Here is a 23,818-nt window from a genome sequence, read left to right on the forward strand (position 1 = left end):
ATAATTAGAGTCAAATGTTATTTAAAGCAAAAATTGTGCTGGCAGGACCAAAAAATTTAATCAGTCCGTAACAGCCTGTGAACAGGCCTTTGGTCGAGCGGGGAAGTAGGAAGGGGGAAAAGCGAAATCAGTCGTCACAGAACTTTTGAGTCGTCACGCACGTTGCGTCACGACAAAATGTTCTTGAAATGCGCGGTGCCCTGGGAACGAGCGTTTTTTGGCAGAAGGCACGAAGGCGCCATTTTTGACTCGTTTGATGAGTTTCACTATCAAAAGTGTGCTGTAAAACACTATGTTATAAACGAACTGGTAATGGGCAGAGCTTTACAGAAACATGCAAGGGGAAAGAATCCTCAAATCACTTCTAAACAGAGAGATAGATGGTCTTTATGAGGATACGAAGGTAAGTTGATCAAACTTAGCTGTTTGCTAAATTTAAGCTGCTGAGAAATTATGGTAGCTTAATTGAGGACACTTTGTAGCTCAGTTAGCGAGGATACTTACGATTTGTAAGGCTACTCACTTTCAAAAACGTTTCCTTGAATAAAAAATTAGTTCATTTCAAAGCGAGCGTCTTGTTAGACTCTTCAATTGCAAGAATCGCGCGGATCTACATTCATGAGCAGGTCATAGAATGAGTGTCACCTGAATTAAGCGAAACCTCAACCTAATAAATTAAACTTATTTTAGACGTCTTTTTTGCCAAAGCCTTTCATTTTTCTTAACTCCATATTTTAAATGGGGTAGCATTCACCCTTGATATGTTGTTTTTAATATTGTTTGGTGGAACTTGCAGAATTATCTTGCTCCACTGCAATGTCCGCTAAAGAACAAAAATGGCTGCCAAGCAGGAGGCAAAGCTACAGAGGAAACTGTATCAAAGTACGCCGTTTTTTGTACCAAGTTCCTAAGGTGTGCTATAGAGACCTTGAAAAATGTGAAAGCCAAGGGAAATGACCTTACTGAGGTTACAGCTGCCTTGAAACTAGGTAAGATGAAGCATGTGAACATCTTTAGTTGTTGTTTGGCAGTAAGGTCTTGTCTGAGTTTCCAAAATAAGCTTAATGTTTACTCTTAAAATGGGGCCAGCTGCAAAACCTTACTATTGAAAATGAGTTTTATTTATAATGCATAGGGACTTACTTAGGAAGTAGTCAATTGTGACCCTGACAACAGCATATTGCATCAATATTCATACTCCTAGGTACATACAACACATTTCGCAGTGGAAGGAAATAGCGTTCTCAACGTGGTGCAAGCAGGGCACAACAAAGTGCTATCTGATAATCCAGAGCCAGTAAGGCTTAAATATGGGTCAAATATAAGTTGTCCGATAAGGGCTATAAAATTACATGTAACTTGCAAATTGTTCTGTTCATATTTCAGTGGGGACACTTCTCAACAACACTTTATCACTCTGTCATGGAAACTACCTGAAGTTTATTCCTTCAGTAGATCAGCTTGCTAAAACACTTTACCTTATTGTTGCTCAGCTCATTGCCAAGGCACAGTTTGAAAGGGCTCTGGATCATGCTAATGACCTATATAAATTCATCCAGCTTCTTAAGGCATGGAAGAGCTACGACAGTGAAAAGATGGACAAGGAAATTGGATCACTTTGTTTACGTTCATCTGATTTGTTACTTCAAGGAGCTGGGAAGCTTGAGGAGGCAAAAGTACCTCCAGGGGAAAGACCGTCTCACTTGTGTGTTGTGTTAGACTGGAGAAAGCTCTCATTACTTTTCCAAGCAGAAGCAAATGTACATTCTTCACTAAAATCCTTGGTAGATAGAACTCTGAAATGTGGGACAAAATTTCAAGTGGATTGTGGGCTCAAGAATGTTGATTTTAAAACCTTAGCAAGCTTCTTTGAAACCATATTTAGTGCGCTCATGAACAAGCAAGAACAAGTGATTGCAAATGAACAAGAATTTACAGTACTCTTAGCTGAACTTGGATTTCATTATGGCAGGATTTGTAATAAGGCTGGAAACTCAACAGAAGCTTTGGCCGTGTTTGATAACCTGTTGAAAATTGCAGGAAATGAAAACCATTGCAAAAATGGGCATTTTAAACTACAAATACCTTCACAAGTTTGTTGCTGTGTGTGTTTAGTCTGCAAGGCAGCTATTTTGCCAAACTCTACTATAAAATCTCAAACTCAAGAATCTCTGCAGCAGATGTTATTCGAAAGTAACCGGCTAATCTCTCAGATCCTGAAATGTAGCACATTACCTTCACCAATGTTAAAACTACTTTCAGACTCCCTGGAGTACTTCAGAATTAATTTGCAAAATGAAAGTAGCAAAAAGAGTAAGGAAAAATCACCCACTCCTTCATTGAAGACCCTCCAAGGAACAGTACAAGTGCTGCGGTCTTACATCTCAGTCTTATCTTTGCAGTGTGAGCGGCTTAAGTCAGAGCTGCTTAAATCCAAACATGACAATATCGTTGCACAGCTAAAACAACAGGTTCTAAAGACCACAGAACGGCAAATGACAGTATTTAGTTTTGTTATTTCTTCATATCAAGATCAGTTGAAGAATGAAAAAGGTGCAAAAAGCACAATAAGAGATTCAAGGTCAGTAGTATCACAAAAAATTTAAAACAGTAAACTACAGCGTACACACTGTAGTTTAAGAAAAGGATTATGTTGTTTTTATATTTCTTTTTGTTTTGGGGCATGTTAATAGATGAAAATGAGTGAAAAACAAAGGGAAACAGTGTGCAAAGAAAGTAGCATCTGATAGCCTGGGGCTTGTGGATTTTGCCATCGGGCTAGTGAATTCTGTTCTTAACTTGCCCAATGGGCAAGTGAAGTATGTTGAGGAATTCAACTTACAGAAGAACTGTGAAATCAATTCTGCTCATCAAAGAATTTGGGGGGCTAGTTGAAATGACGTTTGGGCTAATAAATGCTAACTTCAGCTTGCCCAAATGACAAGCTGTAAAAATGACTTTCCTTGCACCCTGGGAAATAAAATTTAAACCAAGGATAAATGTGAACCATAACATATATGTGTAACACTGGTCAAACTTTTATTGCATATCCATGCAGTATCCTAAACTCTTGCCAATCAGCCTACCGATTCTTGAAACAAAATTACAAAATAATATCTCTAGAATTTGTCTTTGTGTTACATACAAATGGGGATGTACACTGTAGGCAATATCTCTCACAAGATAGCATTTTGGGGAAGATGTACTGTAAGCAGCCTGGGTGTGGGAAGGTACAAAGAGACTAAGAGAAATCTAGTAAGAATATCTATAAAGAATGGGGGAATGAATGAATGTACGGCTGTTGGTGGACCCTTACAAAGAACTACAGAGTGAAATGTTACTGGGTATCAATGTTGAAAGAGTTTACTGTACTGTTAATGTTGACACATTCTTTATTTATACTATGCAGATGTCAGATCTTTAAGGACTGTATTCCAGTAGTGGAACTCGCAAACTCTGTAATTCATTCTGCCCTTGATGATCCAGACATCCCATTGTCTCCAAACGAGCTCCGCTGGCTAGGCTGCAATGTGTACAATTTGGGCTGTGTGTCATATCAGAGAGATTGCTTTACTGAAGGAGTTCCTCTGTTAGCTATTGCTTGTGAAGAGCTGAGAGTATGGTGCTTTGCTGGCAAGACTGATGAGGAAATTTTTACAAGGACTGTGGAGGTAATATGGCCTTAACCCTTGTAATTTTTCTTTCATACTTTGTGGCATGAAATTTTTGTGGGAGTTTGCGATTTTTGTGTTTTACAGGAACCAATTTTGCAATTAGAAGAGATTGGTTTTTCTTGCTGAGAATTGATTTTTGTGATTTCAGAAAGTCCCAGACCAGTCATTGTTAATATTTTCCTTTTTATTAAGTATGCACAATGGAAATGCATACAGTGAAGAATGTTTCAAACAATGCAACAGTTTGTGTACCCTACACTGTATGTAAAACCAGTGTAACAGATTACTATTGTCTTTCAATTATAGTAATTATAGTAATTATAGTAACATCTGGGATAACTGATTGTTCTGATGATCGTTTGGAAGAATTTAAGTTGGAAAATATTTACAGTGGAGAAATTTTTTTGCAGGAAATATGTGTGCCGGAAAAATCACAAAAATTATATCCCGCTAACATTTTGTGCCACAAGGTAAATGATGTACCATTTTGATAAGCCCAGTAGTGATTATTACCAAATTTATCCTTATGATACAGTTACTAGTGCTCATCAATCATTGTTTTAATATTGGGTATTAAATACTTGTTATTCTTTTTTTTTGCACTGTGCATAAAATGCCACATCAATGGTTTTCTTTTTTTCTGAGAAATGGAAGCAAACACTTGTGATGTTAACCCACTAGATGGGTCTTACAGTAATCTTCAGTCCTGTCATGCCGTCATTAATAATATAACTGATTTCTTTTAGGTGAAGCTCCTAACAAAATTTGCACTGCTGACTGACTGTCAGCGACGAGCCAAACAGATGGGTGGTGCACTGATAACAGCTACCACTCAGGTTCTTATAACACTTCAAACTGGTTTTGATGCAAATGTCTTAAGGAAGCAGATCAAACAATGGACCACAGTGAAACATGAACTGGTGAAAAGTATGCAAGATGAAAAGAGACAAGCTGAAAGATCAAGGTTTGTCAGAAATTTTTGTTAAAAAATTAATTGTGATTAAAACCACGCACGCGCCACTGGTTGAGAACATTACAACTGCATGAATCCTTCAGTGATCATGAATCCTTCTAAAAAGTATGAGATTCTGTTAGTCCAAATATGTTATGTCATGTCTTACCTGACTTTCCGTATTTTTCTCCGTTTACCGTAGAACCTTGTGCAGTGTTTTATCAGAACAGAAAGATGCTGAAGATATTGACAGCAGTCAGCTTTGTTTAGTTCTTCAGGAAGAACTTGCTTCTTACAAGGCAAAGAAGTAAGTTCCCAAAAAGACAGACTTCACAAGGTTTCTGGACCTTTTGCAGAAACAGGGAAAGAGTTCCTTATTTTAATTGTCCATTTAGTTCTTTCATTACCATACAATCGTGTATGAACCACATCCTGAAAAGAAATATTATAGTCAAACCTGGAAAACTGTGAACACAAGAAATATTTCTGGAATGCTATTGTTTTGCAAGAGAAAAGCCAATCAGGCGTGAGAAAACTAAACCACAAGCAAGAGTGTAGTTAGTTTGTGGTTTTGTGGCCAGTTCGCGTTTCCTGATCTTTGCTGTGATTGGTCATAACAGAATAAACATTCTTGAGATATTTCAAGTGTTCAGAGTTTTCCCAGTAACACTGTAAGGTCATGTGAAAGTACAGTGTACATGTGCATGTATTGCTGACGCAACTACATGTTTAAGCGTGAGCCCCAGCTACTCTCATAGGAAACAAAAGTAAAATACATAAATTATGTAGAACCAAAAGAACTTCCTAGCTGTAAAATTCCCCTTCTACTAATTACATAACTGTAGATATACCCGACAACTTGAAATTTTAGCGCCAGCCCTATGCTGATGATGAGGTTTCATAAAAAAGATCTCTTTTATTTCATATACTGTACTCAGTCTCCCAAAAATGTTTTTTCCTTAATACATGTGTGTTCAATTGTCATTTGAGGGGTTCATTTGAACTCAGGAGTCACTTCATAAGTAGGTTCGGGGTGAGTGTTGTCCTAAATATAATAGGACTGTTGTTGACGCCGACAAAGATGATCCTGGGTTATCCTTTATCCCAATTCTTTTTTGAAAAACTCTGCCCAGTATTGTACACCATTTAGTGGTCTATTTTTCTCTTATTTCTAGTTATGACACCACCATGGAGCAAATTTCTGTAATCAGACAGCTTATGGAGTTGTACATTATCCAAGATGATGAGTTTCATTATGGTTCAGTGATGCTTGAGTTTGGTGTAGCACTGCATGACCTTGGAGACAAAGATCTTGAGGAGGAGAAGTGAGTCTACTGCTTATGTGTGTTTTGGTTTAGTATGTGGCATTTGTCTTACGCATAGGTAAATGACTTTGGAATAGCAAAAATACATTAACTTGTGGTAAAGGTAAAGGGACATTCAGCCAGCTGTTTTTTTATAATGTCATTCCGGGTTATATGGCCCATTATGAAGCCAGTCACTTTAGTATTATTGTATTTCTTTGCTTGAACTTTACACAGTACAGACTGAATACAAGTGACGCATTTTGGTATCAATTCTCTGTGGATTCCATGCTCTTGTGATATTAATTGATAATGAAGTGTCATCAGGGTTGTTGAAGTGGAGAGAAGGATGTTTCATGGTTCATATCTCTAGTTAGGCAATACCCCAATCCCCAGTCAGCCCTCAACAATAGCCTTCAACATTGTGATATTCCTTGCTCTAGGTCTGCACTTGAGTGCTGTCAAGAAGCAGCTGCAATTCTGGAGCGGCTGGCAGACACAGCAGCTAACACAGATGAGGACAAAAATCACCTGTCACTTGTGCAGGACAGACTTGCTGCAGCATATTTATGGCAGGCATTGTTAGAGCACAAAGCAACAATGGAAGACAAACCAGAGGCAAAATCAGCAGAGGAGCTCAGTGAAAGTTATGAAACAGAGGGGGTACATAAAATGTTTTTTTTTCTTCAGAGGGTATGCAAATCTGGCCCCAGTTTTTCAAAAGGTGGATAATGCTATCCACTGGATAAATCACTATCCTGTGGATAGCACAATTGTTAGTTATTTGATCCACTGACTGGATAGTGATTTATCTAGTAAATAGCCCTATCTAACGTTTGAACAACCAAGGCCAGAAACAATTATATGGGAATGGGCTGGGGGTGGTCAGGTGTGATACAGTGTACCCCTTGCTCCCTTTGCTTACCTTTGTATTTCCTTTTGTAATTTAGCTCCCCACGCTAAGTCCCTTTCCACTGGCACCCAATTGCAAACTTACATAATAAACTTTAATATTCCTATATAATTTAACTTCTCTTTTTAGGTCGAAGGCATATGTCTGGAGCAGCCATTTATGTCATCCCTTCATTTAGCATTGGAAACGTGGACAGTGTTAGCAAATAGATCAGTGCAAGAAGGGACAGGCAGAAAGGTAAAGTTTGGGCATTATTATTGTGAAGTTTGTTTTTTTTATGATACATGTCTACTGGGTCAGAGGCAAGAAAAGAGAGCACTTCTTTTTTTTCTCATCCACTAAAAACTTACTCACAGGTTAAAACATGAAAAGTTTGGAAACTTGATTAGTCTCCATAAATACTGTAGATTAGTTTAAGTAATATCTGTTGTTCTTTTTGCAGATTGACTGGCAACACTTTGTTAACCCTGAGGAAACTTGCCATTACCTTCTGATTATTGCTGGAATGTTTGGACTTGTCAACCAGGTAAACTGAAAGGAAATAGAAGGCTGTTTCTGGGGACTGTCTCACGCAAGCTGTGTTAGGTTCTTTCTGCTGATGAGTTCTAAAAGAACAACAAGAACTGTAGTATGTTGAAAAAGCAGTGCTCATCAAAAAAATCAAAACATGTTTTCAATGAAAAGACCATATAAATACAAGCTAATCGCAAGATTAAATAACTTTCTAAAATTAGTCGCTGAGGGTGAAAGGAATCATATCAACATCTGAAAATCATGTGTTATCTACTTCAGTGACTTGCAGCATCCCTTGGGAATCTAGTTTATATCTTAATGTGTCCATCAATCCAACCTCACGGGTTTGAAATTATGTGGAAACAAAATATGCAAATGTGCTTCCAATAAATAAGCTCTCTGGGGGCTTACAGTAGGAGAAGGATTTACGGTAAACTGTTTACCTTACAACCATTCAGTGAGTAATTTTTTAACTTTTTACAGCCATTCAAGAAGGTGTGTGCTCTTCATCTTGCTGCTACCATTGCCCAAACAATCAGCACCAACAGTATGTTGGATAATAGAATATCTGCCTGTAGTGAAGCTGTTCATACTCTGTGTGATGTGCTGGACATTTCTCATGCTAGTCTTCTGCTGCATCAGACCAGTGATGTGTTGGAAACCCTTGAACCAAGTGTTTCAGTTATGGTCCAGTTTCTGTTGGCAAAGAGTCACTATCTGTTAGTCGCAGGAAAGGTGAGCTAGTTGTTCCTGAATCATTTCTTTTGCTTTATTCCTCTAAGCACAAGGGATAATGAAAATTATAAGCCAAGAGCTACTTTTTAATACTTATACATGTAGTCTAATTTAGTCTGTTATAAAGTTTACTATTTGACATACACATTGTACATTTACAACTTGCAATGTACTAGTGCTTGCTATTATTTTTTATGCTTGTCAGTGCTTGTGTATAGTTTACAAAAACATAAGTGTGTAACGCTCTTCTAAATAATACTTACAGTCTCTATCAATTTGTCATTCCTAAGTATTTTGCATTTCCATTCCTTATTAATCTGAGAGAATAATATTGATGCACAAAATGTTGCCATGCATGCAGACCTGAACCCATGAATGAACTCATGGGATTTCAACACCAGTTGTAAATTGGTGCTTTAACAGTATCATACCATAAAAGCTCACAAGTAACTGAAAATGTCCTTAGATTATGTTATTTGCTTACAAGTACTGGACAAGTACTGGTACAGGTACCTCATTAAAGTTGTAACGTCATTGTGATATAGTCCAGGGCTGATTTGCATGTGTGTGGCTTTTGGGTGGTTACTGGCTGCCTCTAAGAGTGTAACCTCACATTTATCAGTATCTGAGTGACTGTTTGTCTTCCTCTAAACTAAATAATTATCTGTTCCTGTGTTTAGTACTCAGAGGGAGAGCAGTGTTTAATGGAAGTGTTACAGAGTGATGCTTTGACTCAGAAGAGCTACAGGTCCCACTTACTGAAGGCCAGATTAATGTCTTTGTGTGCGAAATACTCCATGCTCCCAGCTAAACTCCACAAATTCAGCATTACTTTGGGTGAGTTGAAAACTCAATTTAATAATTTACCAGTAATATGTTGTTTTAGTATTCTAGTAATATGTATATTCTAGTTAGACCAACATCACTGTGGGGATTATGTACCAACAGTTTATTTCTCTGGGAAAATCAAATCTTAAGTTTTGCATCTTATGAATCCTGGGCCAAAAGTATAGTCATGGGTAAAATTACATCGCGATTTTTTATGTTTTATGATCTCTGCATTTCTTTGCTCGTGGATCCAAAGAAAGACCAGGATTTCCTGTAAAGATATGAGGCCAACCATCTCACCACCTTAGATTCTGCAAGTAGTACTGCTGGAATACTCAAGAATCCATTCTTTTGAAGAAATTTATTTGGCTGAGAAAAGTCAAAAAGCATTGATAGTTCTCAAAACATAAGAAATTTATTTGCTTTAACCCATTCGCTCCTGGAGATTTTGCCGAAAAACGCGTTTTGAAGCTACTCGAGTGGTTTTCTGGTCACTGTCGTGCTATAAAGACCTAAAACTTACCACAAACCGGTTTACAGGTCGTACACTTCGCGGCCTTCTAATCCAGGTGCAAAATATCAGCTTGCGAAGTTCGGGCATGCGCAGAAAGCAAAATTTAAAAGTGACACAGCAGTCTTGACTTTTACTTTTCGCTTTCTCCCCTGCCTTCTTTTTTCGCTTTTCTTGCCTTTTTTTTCTCTTGCTGGGCATTTAGTAGGCTTCATTTTGGTGGGAAGAGTTTTAGGAAAGCTTTTAGGATCTTAGGATTAGGTGAAAGGAAAAGTAGGTGGGCAATGGAACAAGATTTTCATGGAGATTTTCACGTCCATGTCACGTGGTTTTTTGCTTGTTTCTCCGGTGTCCTTGACTGAATTGTGCTCATTCTGGTATGGTTTGAAAGATCTCTTCACTCTGCACAAGTTAGCGAAGAAAGTTGTCCTTGATCGTTAAAACTGATGACGTCACAAAGGGTAGAAAGGACCTGGATCCGCACGGGCGGTTAAGGGCGGTTCAGGGGCGAATGGGTTAATTTACGGTTCGGCAGTTGACAGTTTTTAATCTTGGCATCTTTGATGTCTAGCGTTGGAAAAGGTGGCTGTCTGACATCAAAACCATCAACTGTCAAAGGAAATCTTTTTGAGATTTTTTGATTTCCCAACATTCCCTTAAGAAATCCAAAAATCTGAGATCAATTATCTAATTTTGGACCCTTGCATGGAAATGTACCAAACATGTCGCGGTGTGGTTACATATAACAGAGGATTGAATAATGGCCTGAACACTGAATCTAGTAAGGTGTCCATTAAGGGAATATTGGGTACGTTCCTTTGGGATGATCAGGATCAGTGATCCGAGATCTCTCCAATCATTTTAGATCAAATGAACGAATGAATCCTTGTTCAGAGTGGATTCATCGGTTCATTTGATCTACCATGATCCAAGTGATCTCAGATCACTGATCCTGATCCGGATCATCGCAAAGGAACGCACTTATTGACTCTATCATGAATGATCTTGCTCTTTTGTGAAGATCCTGTTGTTGGTTCACTTTCTTCTTTGGAATGTGCTCTTGATGGATTTCACAAGTTAAGCCACATGGCTGAGGAGGTGTTTGGAGAGGATGTGTTCAGTAGTGGGCGAAAGAAGGGCAAACAGAATAAAGATGTGTCAGGTAAAAAGATGACCCTTTTCTATCATAATGTTAGCCTCCAATTGTCACCTCTCAGGACATATTGGCACTGAATAGTTTGTCAGACGTGTTTGTTTTTCGTGCCTGCTGTTCCCCTCTCTTCATTCAGCAACAGTTATTTTCCTTTCCCAAAATACCGTATTATTGAATGAGCAAAAAGTGAAGCCTGGCATCCTGCTTTGCCTTGATTTCGACTTAAATGATTATAAGGATATCAAACTGCAACCTTCTGTTGAACTTCTCCACATTCACCACCATTCATTCACCAAAACGTAACAACACCAAAGGTGTCTTTGCTTACGGTATGTTTAAAGAGGTCTCCATAACTTTAATGGATCAAATCCTAGCCACATGATCTTTTTCCAAACGGAAGTGAATTTTTCCCTGTTCTTTTTCATCTTCTTTTTACGCGTGTGATTAATTTGTTACAATTATGTTCATTTCTTTATCATCAACACTAACTCACAACACTTTTAAGGACTTTATTTTGTTTCAATTTTTACAGCCGAGGGCCCTCTTATTCTCCCAAGTATCAATCAAAGCCTTTTCCATATGTCACTCCTGGATGAGCTTCTGTCTTCATTACTACAAGTTGGCCAGTTATATGCCCAACAGGGTGCTGTAAGAGAGGCATTCAGGCAGTTTGTAGATGGTCTGACTTTGGCAAGACACTTTGCTCTACCTTACAGGTATTCATTATAATGCTTTTCTTTAACCAGCCTTGTTTTAGATTGTCTGATCCAATACACAGTAGTCAGCCATAATTATCTCGCACTTTTTTGTTCATTTTCAGCAGCACTGTAAAGTCATGTTGGTTCCTAGGCAGTAAATAATTCATGAAATGCGTCCCGTAGGACGCAAAGAACGATCGATATGAAGATGATTTTTTGGTATAATATCCTGTTCGTGGGATTCTGTGGCTGTTGTTTAAAGATGCATATTGTTTTAGTCTTTTCTGTGCTTTAAATATATAGAAGTACTTTTTTTTAATTTCAGTAAACTGTAATAAAGAGGTTTGGCGTCTGTCTCCGGATTAATTGCTGGTTACATAAAGGCCCAAGCATTTTCAATTTAGGACTCCTTTTTTGACTCAAGGACTCATGTTTTTTCACAAGATGAGTCTCAAAACTCACCATAACCATTTATAACAAAATTACTCTCTTTCTCTCACAGCTTTAAATTCTTTTTGTTAGTTACACAATGTAATTGCAAGGTTGCAGCATGGAAGTAGCTAAATTGACGTCTATATAGCAAAAGAATAATTTCTGGCCAGGCATTAGATCCTATTTTCATTTTGCTTGGGAGATAAACATTTTACGCAAACTACGTTAAGGGAATGAAACATTGCCGCCTATATTCGACCTGATTGCATATTGATAGAACTTATCATTCTTCTCCTTTAGGATTGCAGAATTTCTCATTAACATTGCTCAGTTGGAACTCAAACAAGGCAAGGGTGATAAGTGCAAAAGTCGTCTTGAGCAGCTCAGTGGACTCCTACAACCAGTTTTGAAACCTTCCAGCCGATCCAATCTTTCCATAAATGAAATTCAAGAACCTCTGCTTCTTGGTCATCCAGAGACATGCGAATGTGTAAACTGTATTGATACAACACTTCACAACATACTGATTAGGTACTCTTTGAGTGTTGCCAAATATCTCTTGTATGTTTCAAGACCCGAGCAATCAGGGAAGGCTTTAGAACTGGTGCAGTCAGTATGCCAGTGTGCAGAAAAGAAGATGGCGATGTGTGTCCAGAGACTTGGCATGATTTTATGTGGTTGTGCATGTAGTGCTCCAAGTGAGGTGATTTTGAAAGAGACAAAGAAAAAAGGCAAAGCAAAGCCTGCAAAAGGCAGAAAGCAGAAAGAGGACACAGGGCTACAAAGTTGTTCTGTTTCACAGGTAATGTTTTGTCAGTATTTTGCTTCATTCTACTGTACGAGTGCAGAGCTGTCATTGCAAACGGGAAAGATTGAGGAAGCCAATGAAGTACTCTTAAAGGCAAGGGAAATACTGCACTGTGTTGAGAATTCTGTTGGATACAATCCTATGCATTTGTTACCCATGAAAGCTTCCATCCTTTATATGTCTGGTGTTGCCACATTGCGTCTAAACAAGGTTTCTTCCAAAGATGTTTGTGTGGATTGTAACTGGTTTCCTGAAACAGACTCAAAGACTAGCTCTTTGGAAAACAGTGTAGAGAAAGTTGATTCCTCTAAAGTTGACGCAGTTGACGAATGTGAGGTGGAGAAGCCAAGGAAGGCTTCTGGCAGAAGAGGTAGAAATTCTAAACCTATAGAGAAATCAGCCGCAGATGATACTAGCAGCAGGCCAACATCTTCAAGAGCAAAAGGTAGAGGAAGAGGCAAGAAGGCAGAGGAGGCCCTGGCAGAATATGATGATTCTGAGGCAAATATTCAGCGCAAGACAAAGGGACGTAGAAAACCAGCACGGTCTGCAAAGCAACCTTCCAACCTTGTGGATGGTCATAAAACAGGTCAGATTATTACACGTGAAACTTACTTATTTCATTGAAGACCATTCTTGTTGACTTTTTATTTTTCCATTAAAGTGAACCATGGAATGAGAAGGCTGAGTTTTGTAACTGAAATTTGGCTTCTGGATGCTTGATCATTTTAGGCACTGGCGCTCTTTCGGTCTGTCAATTTTTATCTTCAGCCTTTGATTTATTCCCAGAATGCTATGAGCCTAGGATTAGTGTATTTTATACATTTGACTCGAATATATGGATGAAATCCTATGGTACCGGTATGAAAATTCAATGGAAACATCTCAGCAGTATTTGGGAGGTACTAGTCATATGCTAGTTCTTACTTTTGTGTGTGTTGACGGATGTCTGCGTTGCCATTTGTGTCAGGAATCGGTTTTAGCTAATAGTTTAATATCTGAGGCGGTGAAACGAATCCTCTGTTGTGGCATTCAACCTTCTGTAGCGGCTCTTTTGTATGGGATATTTTTTCAATATTCTTCAAAATTAGATCCTATTCTCCTGTATTTTTGACATGTTTGGAATTGAAAGGGTCAGGCAAATAGCATGTTAAATCATCATGGACTGGTTATAACATTCAAATGTTATCTATGTACTTTTCCTAACATTAATAATTATTTTCTATCATCTCATCAGCTCCCAAATGGATTGAACAAACCATCCATTACTGGAATGAAGCATTTAACCTGTGCCAAGTTGATCCTCCACCAGCCCTATTCTCTGACATCTGTCGAGGACTGGCTTTCTGTCATGGGAGATCAGCACCCCAACTCTCCATGTACTACTTAAACTTGGCATCATCCATCACATTGAGACACCAAGCTGTTACAAGTACAGGAAAGAGAATCAAGTAAGAAGGCCTGTCGTTAGGAAAATAAAGAGGAAGCCTGTCTTACAATCACATTGCGAACACAATAATTTGGCCCTAAAATTCATTTTATTTTATTTTATTTCTTCGCAAACCTCTCTAACCCAGCCAGATTTTCATGGCCCAGTAGTGGTCCTATTTACAGGATTTTATTATAAATTTTTTTTCTCCCAATACTATATCGGAATGATATGTATGATTTTTCAAAGACAGTTCACCTTCATTACCCCATGCACTTTTCATTATGAAAGTGATTCAAAATTGACAAGGCAAGTAGTGGATTTCGTACTGACAGTCATCTCCGTGAATTGTTAATAAAGAACGATGTTTAAAAAATTAACCTAACGGTACCTTTTAGATAGTTCAATCTTCCTGACTTCCTGTTAGTAATATGCTTCAAATTACTCGATGTCTTATTTTACCTTAGGAGAACAGCAAAAGGTGTGACAGCTGCCTTGTCAGTGGTATGTATCACACAAAACCTGGTCACATTATCCCACACATGTTTGAAAAGGCAATGAGAATACCCGTTTCAAACGTATTTGCCTTTCATATGCCGTTGCAGATTTCTTGTTGCTATATAAGGGACCTTAGGATCCGACGAGGAAGTTCCTTCTGAACTTGAATATGCCTCTTAGGAATTTAACTCCGGGAGAATTCGCCCACATTTGACAAAGTAGCGGAGTTGGAATAATGACAATGAAGATTTAAGGAACGCGAGATCACTTTTCAAGGGATGTTTTCGCCACCGTCGCAGTCCTCAGATATTAAGAACGACTGTCAGGAATAATCGAGCTAACTCTTGATTTCGTGGCTGGAGTTGAAAAATCCATTTCTGTCATTTCTTGTCCATAGATAGCTTTTAGGTAGATAAGAAACCTGATGTACCGGTAGATAATGTTCCCGCCAAACGGGAAACTGGAACGGTTTTTGAGCTCGGAGTCTCAGAATGGCCTAATTTTAACCTAAAATTTAACGGAGACATTTGAACACTTCGCATGAACAGAATAACTCTTTTTCTTTCACGATAAGTCAATATACATAAAATTGGCAGTTTGTTACGCGTCCTTCTAATGTAGCTTCTGATCTTGTTTTAAGGGCTAGGAGCAACTACCGTAAATCCTCTGTTAAGTACCCCACCCCTATCTCCCCCGTCTAGTAAGGATAATCATGGGAGACCTTGCGGGAACCGCTAATTTTGGGAGCACCATGACAACGTCAAAAATCTGTATTTTCTTCATATGTTCTATGATTGAATCTTTTTGTTTTTTCTCTCTGTATCAGGAGCACGATGGAGACATGAAGCAACTTGCCAGGGAACTGTCCTCTTTGTCAATTAATGATTGTTCATTGTCACGAATTAAACCTGAGGATAAAAACAAGTTGGCAGATCTTTTAACAACCCGAAGCATAATGCAGTTCAACTCAAGTTCTCGTGGAGGTGGGGATTTGACTTCTCTATTTTCCCCCGAAGAACTTGCTCTTTTGCAGGACATTCCAAAAGGTACGTTACTTGAATTGAAAATAGTTTTTTGCTGGTGACCTGAGGAAGGAATTTTTTAATTAAATGATGTTAATTTGGCACGATTTTAGGACGGACCATACTTAAATTCTCCGATTACTTTTAACTGTTATAGTAAATATGTTTTTTAGTTCTGAATTTAGTTTATACAGTTAACTCCCTTTATAGCAGACACCGTAGGGACCTCTAGTTAGTGTCCTCATTAGCGAGAGTCCGTAATAGCGGGAATTTATTTCAGTCAAACGTCTGTAATTTGTTTTTTCCTGGGATTTAGCTGCTGTCCGTTTTATCGGGGTGTCCGTTATAGCGAGGTGTCCGCAAGGCGAGATTTGACTGTAAATATTGCCTGCCAGTCACGTAAAACGCAATATCGTCAAGCTACGAATGACCTGTGTGTTTTAAAAAAATAAATATTTCCTCATAGAGTGGACGGTGTGTACACTGGAGTCCTTTAAGCTTCCTGGAGAGGAAGAAAGACAGTTGCTGATCTGTAGGATCAGATCTGGCTCTGAACCCGTGCTGGTGAAGATCAACACAACTTTAGGAGAGGAACATGTAAAGGAAAAAGAGGTATTTTTTTACGTAGTTCAAAAGGAATATAATTTGCACAATGAACACTTTTTCTTACAATCCTTCACTTTGTAGTTTTCTTGTTCCAGTTTGGGGCTGTTGTTTTCTAAACCTCAGTGGGATTGACAAAGTTGAATAAGAAAGCAAAAATGAAATGAATTCTGGTTGTTGAAGTCAACTTGTCGCGATCGCGAAAATGGCCTGCTACAATTAGCCCACTTTTTACAGAAAATGTTGAATAATTCCCATAGTCATGTCACTGATGATTAAAGTTTGTCCTTTTTTGGCTTTCAATTTGACTTAGAGGCCACCCCAAATTCCACTCAACAACTAAGTTTGTATACTAGACCTACTCGGCGGCGGATATCAAATAAACGAATACGTTCAAAACGAACGATGAGTAAAAGACTGACAATCAAAAGTAAAAAGACACATTCACTCAGCCAACAATTTATGTTACAACATTGCAGAGTCGCCACAGTCACAGGAGCAATATTCTTTACTTGATCCATTTTCATGCTTCCTACTATGAAAAATCTAGATACTGTAAATATTCATGATTTACAAGGGAAGCAAAAAATGCAGTCTGTATGCTCAGTGAAAATCATTCATAGGACTAAGAGTATTATTTAGTTTTAATAAGCCGTAGCCTTGAAGTAAGAATGTTTTTTTGTGAGTCACCAAGTTTTTTAGGCTAGACTTACGAAATAGGGATTAAGTGGCGATTTTTGTATTCTGTTACAGGCAGATGATGTAGTTATGGATCTATGTAAGCTGTTTCAATGCAGCCTGATGGAGGAGTTTAATGAAATTATGACTGACAATGTGAAGAGCATGAGTGTCAGTAACACTTCAGAGTGGTGGACACAAAGAACCAGGCTAGATTCCAAAATGAAGGTACAACTTTCAGAATGAGATTTAAATTCGCAAATTCTTGGCAGGGTCACTGCAACAGCGTTAAACCAATAATTGTCGCCAGTCACAAACCCCTCCCCCTTTTGAACGATGGAGCACGCTACCGGGATCTAGGTCCCCTACTCGTGATAAGTAAAGATGGTGAAGGAGACATAGCCAGTGGCTTAACCTCACTGCCCAGTGACTCACCGGTGGTATTTCATATTTGCTTGTCTATTATGAAATTCACAGGCTAAATTGCCTGGGAACGATTTCGACAGTGATGCTCAAATGGCACATTCTAGGTGCTCTTCACTTTGTCTAGTTGTCCTAAATTTATCGTCGTTTTGGTTGACAATTCCTTAACTCAGATCCTTTTGGAAAAGCTTGAATCGTGCTGGCTTGGAAGATGGAAAGGGGTTCTTCTTGGTCAGTCAATCAACGAGGATCATCAAGAGGCCACGGTGTCAGCTGCCAGGCAGTTACAAGGAAAAATCACTAATTTGTGTGCATGTCTTCCAGATATACAACTTCTTGAGGTAATGCTAACAATATGGTCATTTTTGTGAAGACCAATCCATGCTTGGTTTATCACTCTGATTCCCAGCCGAACTGTATTAATAACCTCTTAGAAACGTTGATTAACATTTTCTCTTTGCCGCTACTAGTTCGGTGTGAAAATAGAGTAAGTTACATCCACATTTTGATGAATATGTGTCCCACGTTGTTTGTTTTAGTTCACTATCTAAACTTTGGTAAACTTTGGTTTACCGCGTCAGTGTTAGCTCAGTCGGTAGAGCGTGTGACTGCAAAGCGGGAGGTTGCGGGTTCGATTCCCGGGGCTGGACCAATACTCAAGGTCTTAAAATAACTGAGAAATGAAGGTACTCCCTTTGCACTGCAAGAGGCTAGACCCTCGCTTGGCTCGGATGATCACGTAAATAGTGTCCCCAATTAGTACATTCGTGCTAAATACATTGACACTCTACTAAAGTGCATTTTTTTAAGGATCTTTGTCAACCATACCCGGAGAAGAAAGTAACTTTAGTCTATAGCATCATTCTGGTTTTAAATAAATGCAATATAAACTAGGTTTGAAAGGCTGCTGCTCTCTCTTTCATCATTTTAAATGTGCTTATATCTCTTTCAGATTCTTGTTGATTCTGCATCCCACTTGTCAAGAGACGAGAAAGCTGATGCGATTTCAGAGATCACTGGCATAGATCCCAAATCTGCCTCTTTGAATGAAGTAACCTCAAATGTTTTTATGACAATTTTATAAAGTACATTTGTGTTGCATGTATTTTGTTGAAAGCTCGTTGAAGATATTCTTATTAGTGTTCGTTTTTTGGATTTCAGATTCTTCGTGAGTTAGAGGAGGTCACAAGCAACTCGCCCTCGTCTGTCAGCAAGAAAACTGGCCAAAATAGGTGTGAGAAAATTGATGTAACTGCTGTCACTTGTGATGTATATGCATTCTGTGACGATCACTTATGGTGTATGTGCTTTTAAAATTAGTTAACGTAAATCTTTCTTCATTTTTTTCATCGGACTGTAAGCAGCCCAGAAGTGGTTACTCGTCATCCTGTCATTCTTATTCTTGGCAAGGTAAGGAGGTTTATTCTTTCGGCTCTGACTAGTACACTGATCAAAACCTAGTGGTTGTGAAAAATAAAGTGCGAGTAGCGATGAAAAGATCTATATTTTTACCATTTTACAGGATATTCAACACCTTCCTTGGGAAAGTATACCCATGCTATTTGACCATCCTGTGACTCGAGTACCTTCTCTGCAGTTTCTGCTATCAAAGGTAAAATGCAGGAGTGCTGATGACAGTAAAATCAGAAATAAATAGTAGAAAAGTTGACTGTATTATCGTTACATGATGTGATGGGTGACTGGGATGTCGAGGGGAATCCACCTTGGGCAAGCTAGCTTCTTAAACTGAGTACCACTTTGCCAATCTAGCTGAGTTAGCCATAATCCCACACAAGGTTTCAAAACATGAAAGCCCCAACTCGTTTACGTAGTCCATTATCGCTTTATATTCTCAGAAATGGTCAAGAACCTAACTGTTTGGCACTCTCAACTGGGTGGGTGCTAGTGGGCGATAGGCGCGGGCTCCTTATTCCTGGTTGGATCACTACTCATGATCTTAAAATAATTGAGCAGGATGTAGACCTTCGAATGTATTTATCGGTGGCGGTGTAGTCAACCTTTCATGTGGTGGGTGAATTAAGGGGTTAAGAAGGGTTGGGACGTAGTCTGGTATTGGTAAAGAGAGCTGCGTTACATTAAGCTAATAATGAGGTATTCCATTGTTGTGAGCAATATGTTGCACTTTCGCACTTGCTGCTTATCAATAAGTCATTTTAATGTTAACCCTTGTCTCCTCTTGATGCTAGAGCTGAAAGAAATGAACGTGTTTGTATGCATGAAACCATTTGTGGTATTTTCAGGTATCCTGTCAACAACAATTGACCAATGTGAATCCTGTCAAAACATTTTATGTGCTCAACCCGCAAAATAACCTTCCCAACACGCAGAAGATGTTCCAGAAGTGGTTTGAAAGGTATGAATTGTGAAACACGCAAATCGTAGAACAATTTAAAAAATGAGGAGCTTAAGCAACGATGACAGCAACAAGGATGGTTTTATTAGCAAAACAGTTCTGCTCACTTTTTGGTACATTTTGGTGACGTCCATTTCACCAATACAACGTGAAACCTCGTGGTGAAAACTTTTATGTAAGAAGGACATAAATACGCGATGACGAACTTTTCTTTTCTTACTTGGATACAGTCGTTAAGAATTCAACTCTTGGGAAATTCCCCTACATTTCGCAATTTGAGAAAGGCTAAAAAGACGCATGAAATTTAAAAGGACCCCCAATTTTTTTTCTCTTTGTAACTTTTTACTGCCGTCATCGTCGGGATTCGTTAAACTCCGTAATGTAACAAACTGAACTATTTTAATTGTTTGCTATGTCCGGCAGCTGCCTGCAATATACATGGTACAGCATTGCTCCTTTAATAACACGTATTTCGTTTTATGCAACATATAGTGAAGATGGATGGCAAGGTATCACAAGCAGGGCACCTACACAAGATGCATTTAGCAAAGCACTGACGGACCATGAATTGTTTATGTAAGTTGAAAGAAACTTTATGTGTTAGTGACATATTTTAACCCATTCGCTCTTGGAGATTTTGCGGAAAAACGCGTTTTGAAGCTAGTCGAGTGGTTTTCTGGTCACTGTTGTGCTATAAAGAGCTAAAACTTACCACAAACGGGTTTACAGGTCGTACACTTCATGGCCTTCTGATCCAGGTGCAAAATATCAGCTTGCGAAGTTCGGGCATGCGCAGAAAGCAAAATTTCGACAGTTTTTGGGTTTAAAAGTGACACAGCAGTCTTGACTTTTACTTTTCGCTTTCTCTCCTCCCCTCTTTTTTCGCTTTTCTTGCCTCATTTTTTTTTTCTCTTGCTGGGCATTTAGTAGGCTTCATTTTGGTGGGAATTGTTTTTAGGAAAGCTTTTAGAATCTTAGGATTAGGTGAAAGGAAAGGTAGGTGGGCAATGGAACAAGATTTTCATGGAGATTTTCAGGTCAATGTTACATAGTTTTTTTGCCTCTTTCTCCGGTGTCCTTGACTCAATTGTGCTCATCCTGGTATGGTTTGAAAGATCTCTTCACTCTGCACAAGTTAGCGGACAAAGTTGTCCTTGACCGTTAAAACTGATGACGTCACAAAGGGTAGAAAGGACGTGGATCCGCACGGGCGGTTACGGGCGGTTCAGGGGCGAATGGGTTAAATAAGCCGATTACCCTACATACAGATGATTAGTACAATTAGGTTGCGAAGCGAGTTGACATTAGTAGCTCTTTTACAATGTAAAATTCATACAGGAAAAGATGCTTTGTCTTGTTGTAATGCTTCGCAATGATGGAGGCTAGTCGAGAACACCGCGCCTTGCTGGCATGGTTTTGTAAGACAAGTTGTTTGAAAAGTGAACACACCTTCTTGCCATACCCTTTAAGCTCATAGCAAACATTGCACTGTAATTTTCAGGGAGTTATAATAACTCCTCTAGTGGGGCTAATTTAACTCCTTACAGTGGAGTTATTTTTCGTGGAGTTATTTTAACTCCAAAAAGGAGTTTAAAGAACTCTTTTTCAGGAGTAAAAGTGACCCCAGATATTGAGGAGTTAAAATAACCCCAAAAAAGGAGTTATCCTGTACCTAAAATTTTTACTCCACTTTCAGAGTTAAATTAACTCGAAAAAGAGTAAAAACAACCCATGTAAGGAGTACAAGTAACCCCATTTCGGAGTAATTTTAACTCCAGACTGGGAGTAAAAAGAACCCTTTTTCAGGAGTAAAAATGACCCCAAATTCGGAGTTAAATTAGGAGTTAAAATAACCCCAAAAAAGGGGTTATCCTGTCCCTAAAATTTTTACTCCATTTTTGGAGTTATAATAACTCCCTAAAAAAAAACGGTGTGCAACTTTAAGTTAAAAGGAGCTGCATTAAGCTAACATATAAAAGCTTCTTCCTTTCATCCGCAATGAGAACAACGGGCCCTCTAAATGATTATCCTGAGGCTTAACGGTTATTATAACTTATTATAAAAAACGGCCAGTTCCATAAATTAAGACAACGCAATGATCGCAATCCACTCTGCCTCTAAAGAATTTACGATACAATTTACATGGTACAAGATTCCTGGGGAATCTCGAGGATGTTGGACACATGAAAAGACTGTTACATTTACAAGGCTGCAGAAGTAGTCCCCTGTTCTATTTCATGTTTTTTTTTCATGTGATTCTGTTGCCCATTGCACTGCATCGTATATCTCGCCCTCGTTACGTTAAGCACAAACTGAAAAGCATTCACTTTTATCTCCGTAGCTATTTTGGCCATGGCACTGGGCGAGAGTTTCTCCAAGGAGATGACATTCAGAGACTGGATTGCCGAGCTGTCACTGTGCTAATGGGTTGCAGTTCTGGAAAGTTAACGGTGAGAAAATGTGGATGAAAGCCGTGTTGGTAAATAGCGGTAGGAATGGTTGAGTCGCCTGGTCTAGTTAGGTTACCGTACAAAATTTTTGCGGGTTCTAATTTTGGCTATTTTCCAGCCATCCGCAAAAATAAGTTCCCGCAAATAAAAATTACCGCAAACATTTTTCCCGCAAAAATTTACTCCAGAGTAAATATTCTCTCCCTTAAATTCGCTACACAAAAATAAAGTACTAAGAAATCGTGTCTGTTCAATCACAGCTTGTCTCTTTCATTCAGAAACAAAACGGTAGACGACGAAATACTGGTTTATTGTTTGAAAATATGTATTTCTATTGCACGTACTCAATAAAAACGAAAAAATATTATCAATGCTGGGTACTGGGTACTTCTCAGAAAACCGCAACAATTAATTCCCAGCAAGAAAAACCAATCTCTCGTAATCGCACACATTAGTTCCCGCAAAACACAAAAAATCGCCAATCCGCAAAAATTTCGTGCCACACGGTAACTAAGATTTAGTTTTAAAGCTACATTTTTACAATGGTCCTTTTTCAAAGAAGACATTTACAACAATTTCTTTTGCGTGTTGGTTGGATTCGTATTCGTGTGTAACTATCTATTTTGCTTCTTGTAGTATTACATCTTTACATTATCATTTAGTGCTTAAATCTTCTTTTAAATTTTTTCAATGTTATTTTTTTTCTTTTTGTCAGGTTGGCGGGGAGTGTGAACCTAGAGGAATGGCTCTGAATTACCTTTTAGCTGGCTGGTAAGTGTTTCAATTAACATTTTAGTCTTTCCTACAAACAGCTTTACTGGTCAGACAAGACACTCTTGTTAGTTGAGTCAGTTACTGGTCTAAGACTCTACGATGTCATGTGACAAATTTCCCTCCCCTGCCTCCCTCACCAAAAATAGTCTTGTTTAAATATGACAGTGCACACAGTGCTACCGTGAATCTGGGCCACAGGCTTTAAAGAGTGTATAGCTAGAGCAGTCTTAAATACTACTCTTCTAAAACAAGTTTTCCAAAACTCTGGAATGTTCTTCGGGTATCAGTTATAACCAAAGGGTATGAAGAAAGATAAACAAGGGTGAAAGAGCATATTGCCTTATGATAACCTTACTACAGTACTGAACAAATGTTAAAACTCTTGGATATCCTTAGCATATTGTATAAAAAGGGGGGGAGAAGATTGATATGGGTTTAAAAGTGTATAGCTGCCTTGCTTGCTCCTCCTCTATGATGCATATTTTAAACTCCTGAATGTTCTTGGGGACATTTATAAACCAAATGGCATAAAAAGAGTGATTTTTTTAAAATGCCACTATTAGTTACTAAACATTTTTCATGGTCATCGTAATCAAATTGGAGTGGTTTTCACTTGCAGCCCAGCCATTGTCGCTAACCTTTGGGACGTTACTGACAAGGACATTGATCGCTTCAGTGACTCACTTCTGAAAAAGTGGCTTCAGCAAGACACACACCTCTCATTAGCAGATGTGCTGAGCCTATCCCGACAAGCTTGCAAACTGAAATACTTGATAGGAGCATCCCCTGTACTATATGGTCTCCCAGCTTACACCAAACAGTAGCACTGTCAGTTTAGGGAAGTAACAGATAATAACCTATCAAACGTTGGGGATCGTTTAGTTAGTTTTTTGCTTAATTGTTACTTGAAAGGTATTAAGTGAAGATCTGTAATCATCGTCAAGGTCTGTTTTGGCAGATTCCTATTTTCTCTATAAATTGAATCTACAATTTTTTTGATACTAGTGTACGTTTTAGGTTTTGATTATAGATTATATTTGGAAGCC

At 38.6% G+C, this 23,818-nt stretch overlaps 1 protein-coding gene across 1 annotated transcript; it reads left to right on the top strand.

Moving 5' to 3' along the window:
- Positions 1-233: 233 nt before the first annotated feature.
- LOC140931153 (separin-like) lies at positions 234-23,818 on the top strand. The gene is made up of 30 exons (XM_073380901.1): positions 234-403; positions 797-989; positions 1,387-2,581; positions 3,410-3,671; positions 4,421-4,638; positions 4,829-4,933; positions 5,802-5,951; positions 6,374-6,593; positions 6,973-7,080; positions 7,286-7,369; positions 7,840-8,091; positions 8,772-8,928; positions 10,452-10,592; positions 11,089-11,299; positions 12,014-13,110; positions 13,759-13,972; positions 14,418-14,454; positions 15,275-15,494; positions 15,937-16,082; positions 16,827-16,979; positions 17,348-17,515; positions 18,127-18,225; positions 18,336-18,406; positions 18,539-18,584; positions 18,697-18,786; positions 19,436-19,548; positions 20,041-20,124; positions 21,890-21,998; positions 22,714-22,769; positions 23,392-23,818. The coding sequence occupies exons 1-30, from the start codon at positions 335-337 to the stop codon at positions 23,594-23,596; spliced, it is 6,273 nt and encodes a 2,090-aa protein (XP_073237002.1). The 5' UTR covers positions 234-334; the 3' UTR covers positions 23,597-23,818.

Source organism: Porites lutea, chromosome 3 (genome assembly GCF_958299795.1).
Source record: "Porites lutea chromosome 3, jaPorLute2.1, whole genome shotgun sequence".
Classification (NCBI taxonomy): Eukaryota; Metazoa; Cnidaria; class Anthozoa; order Scleractinia; family Poritidae; genus Porites; species Porites lutea.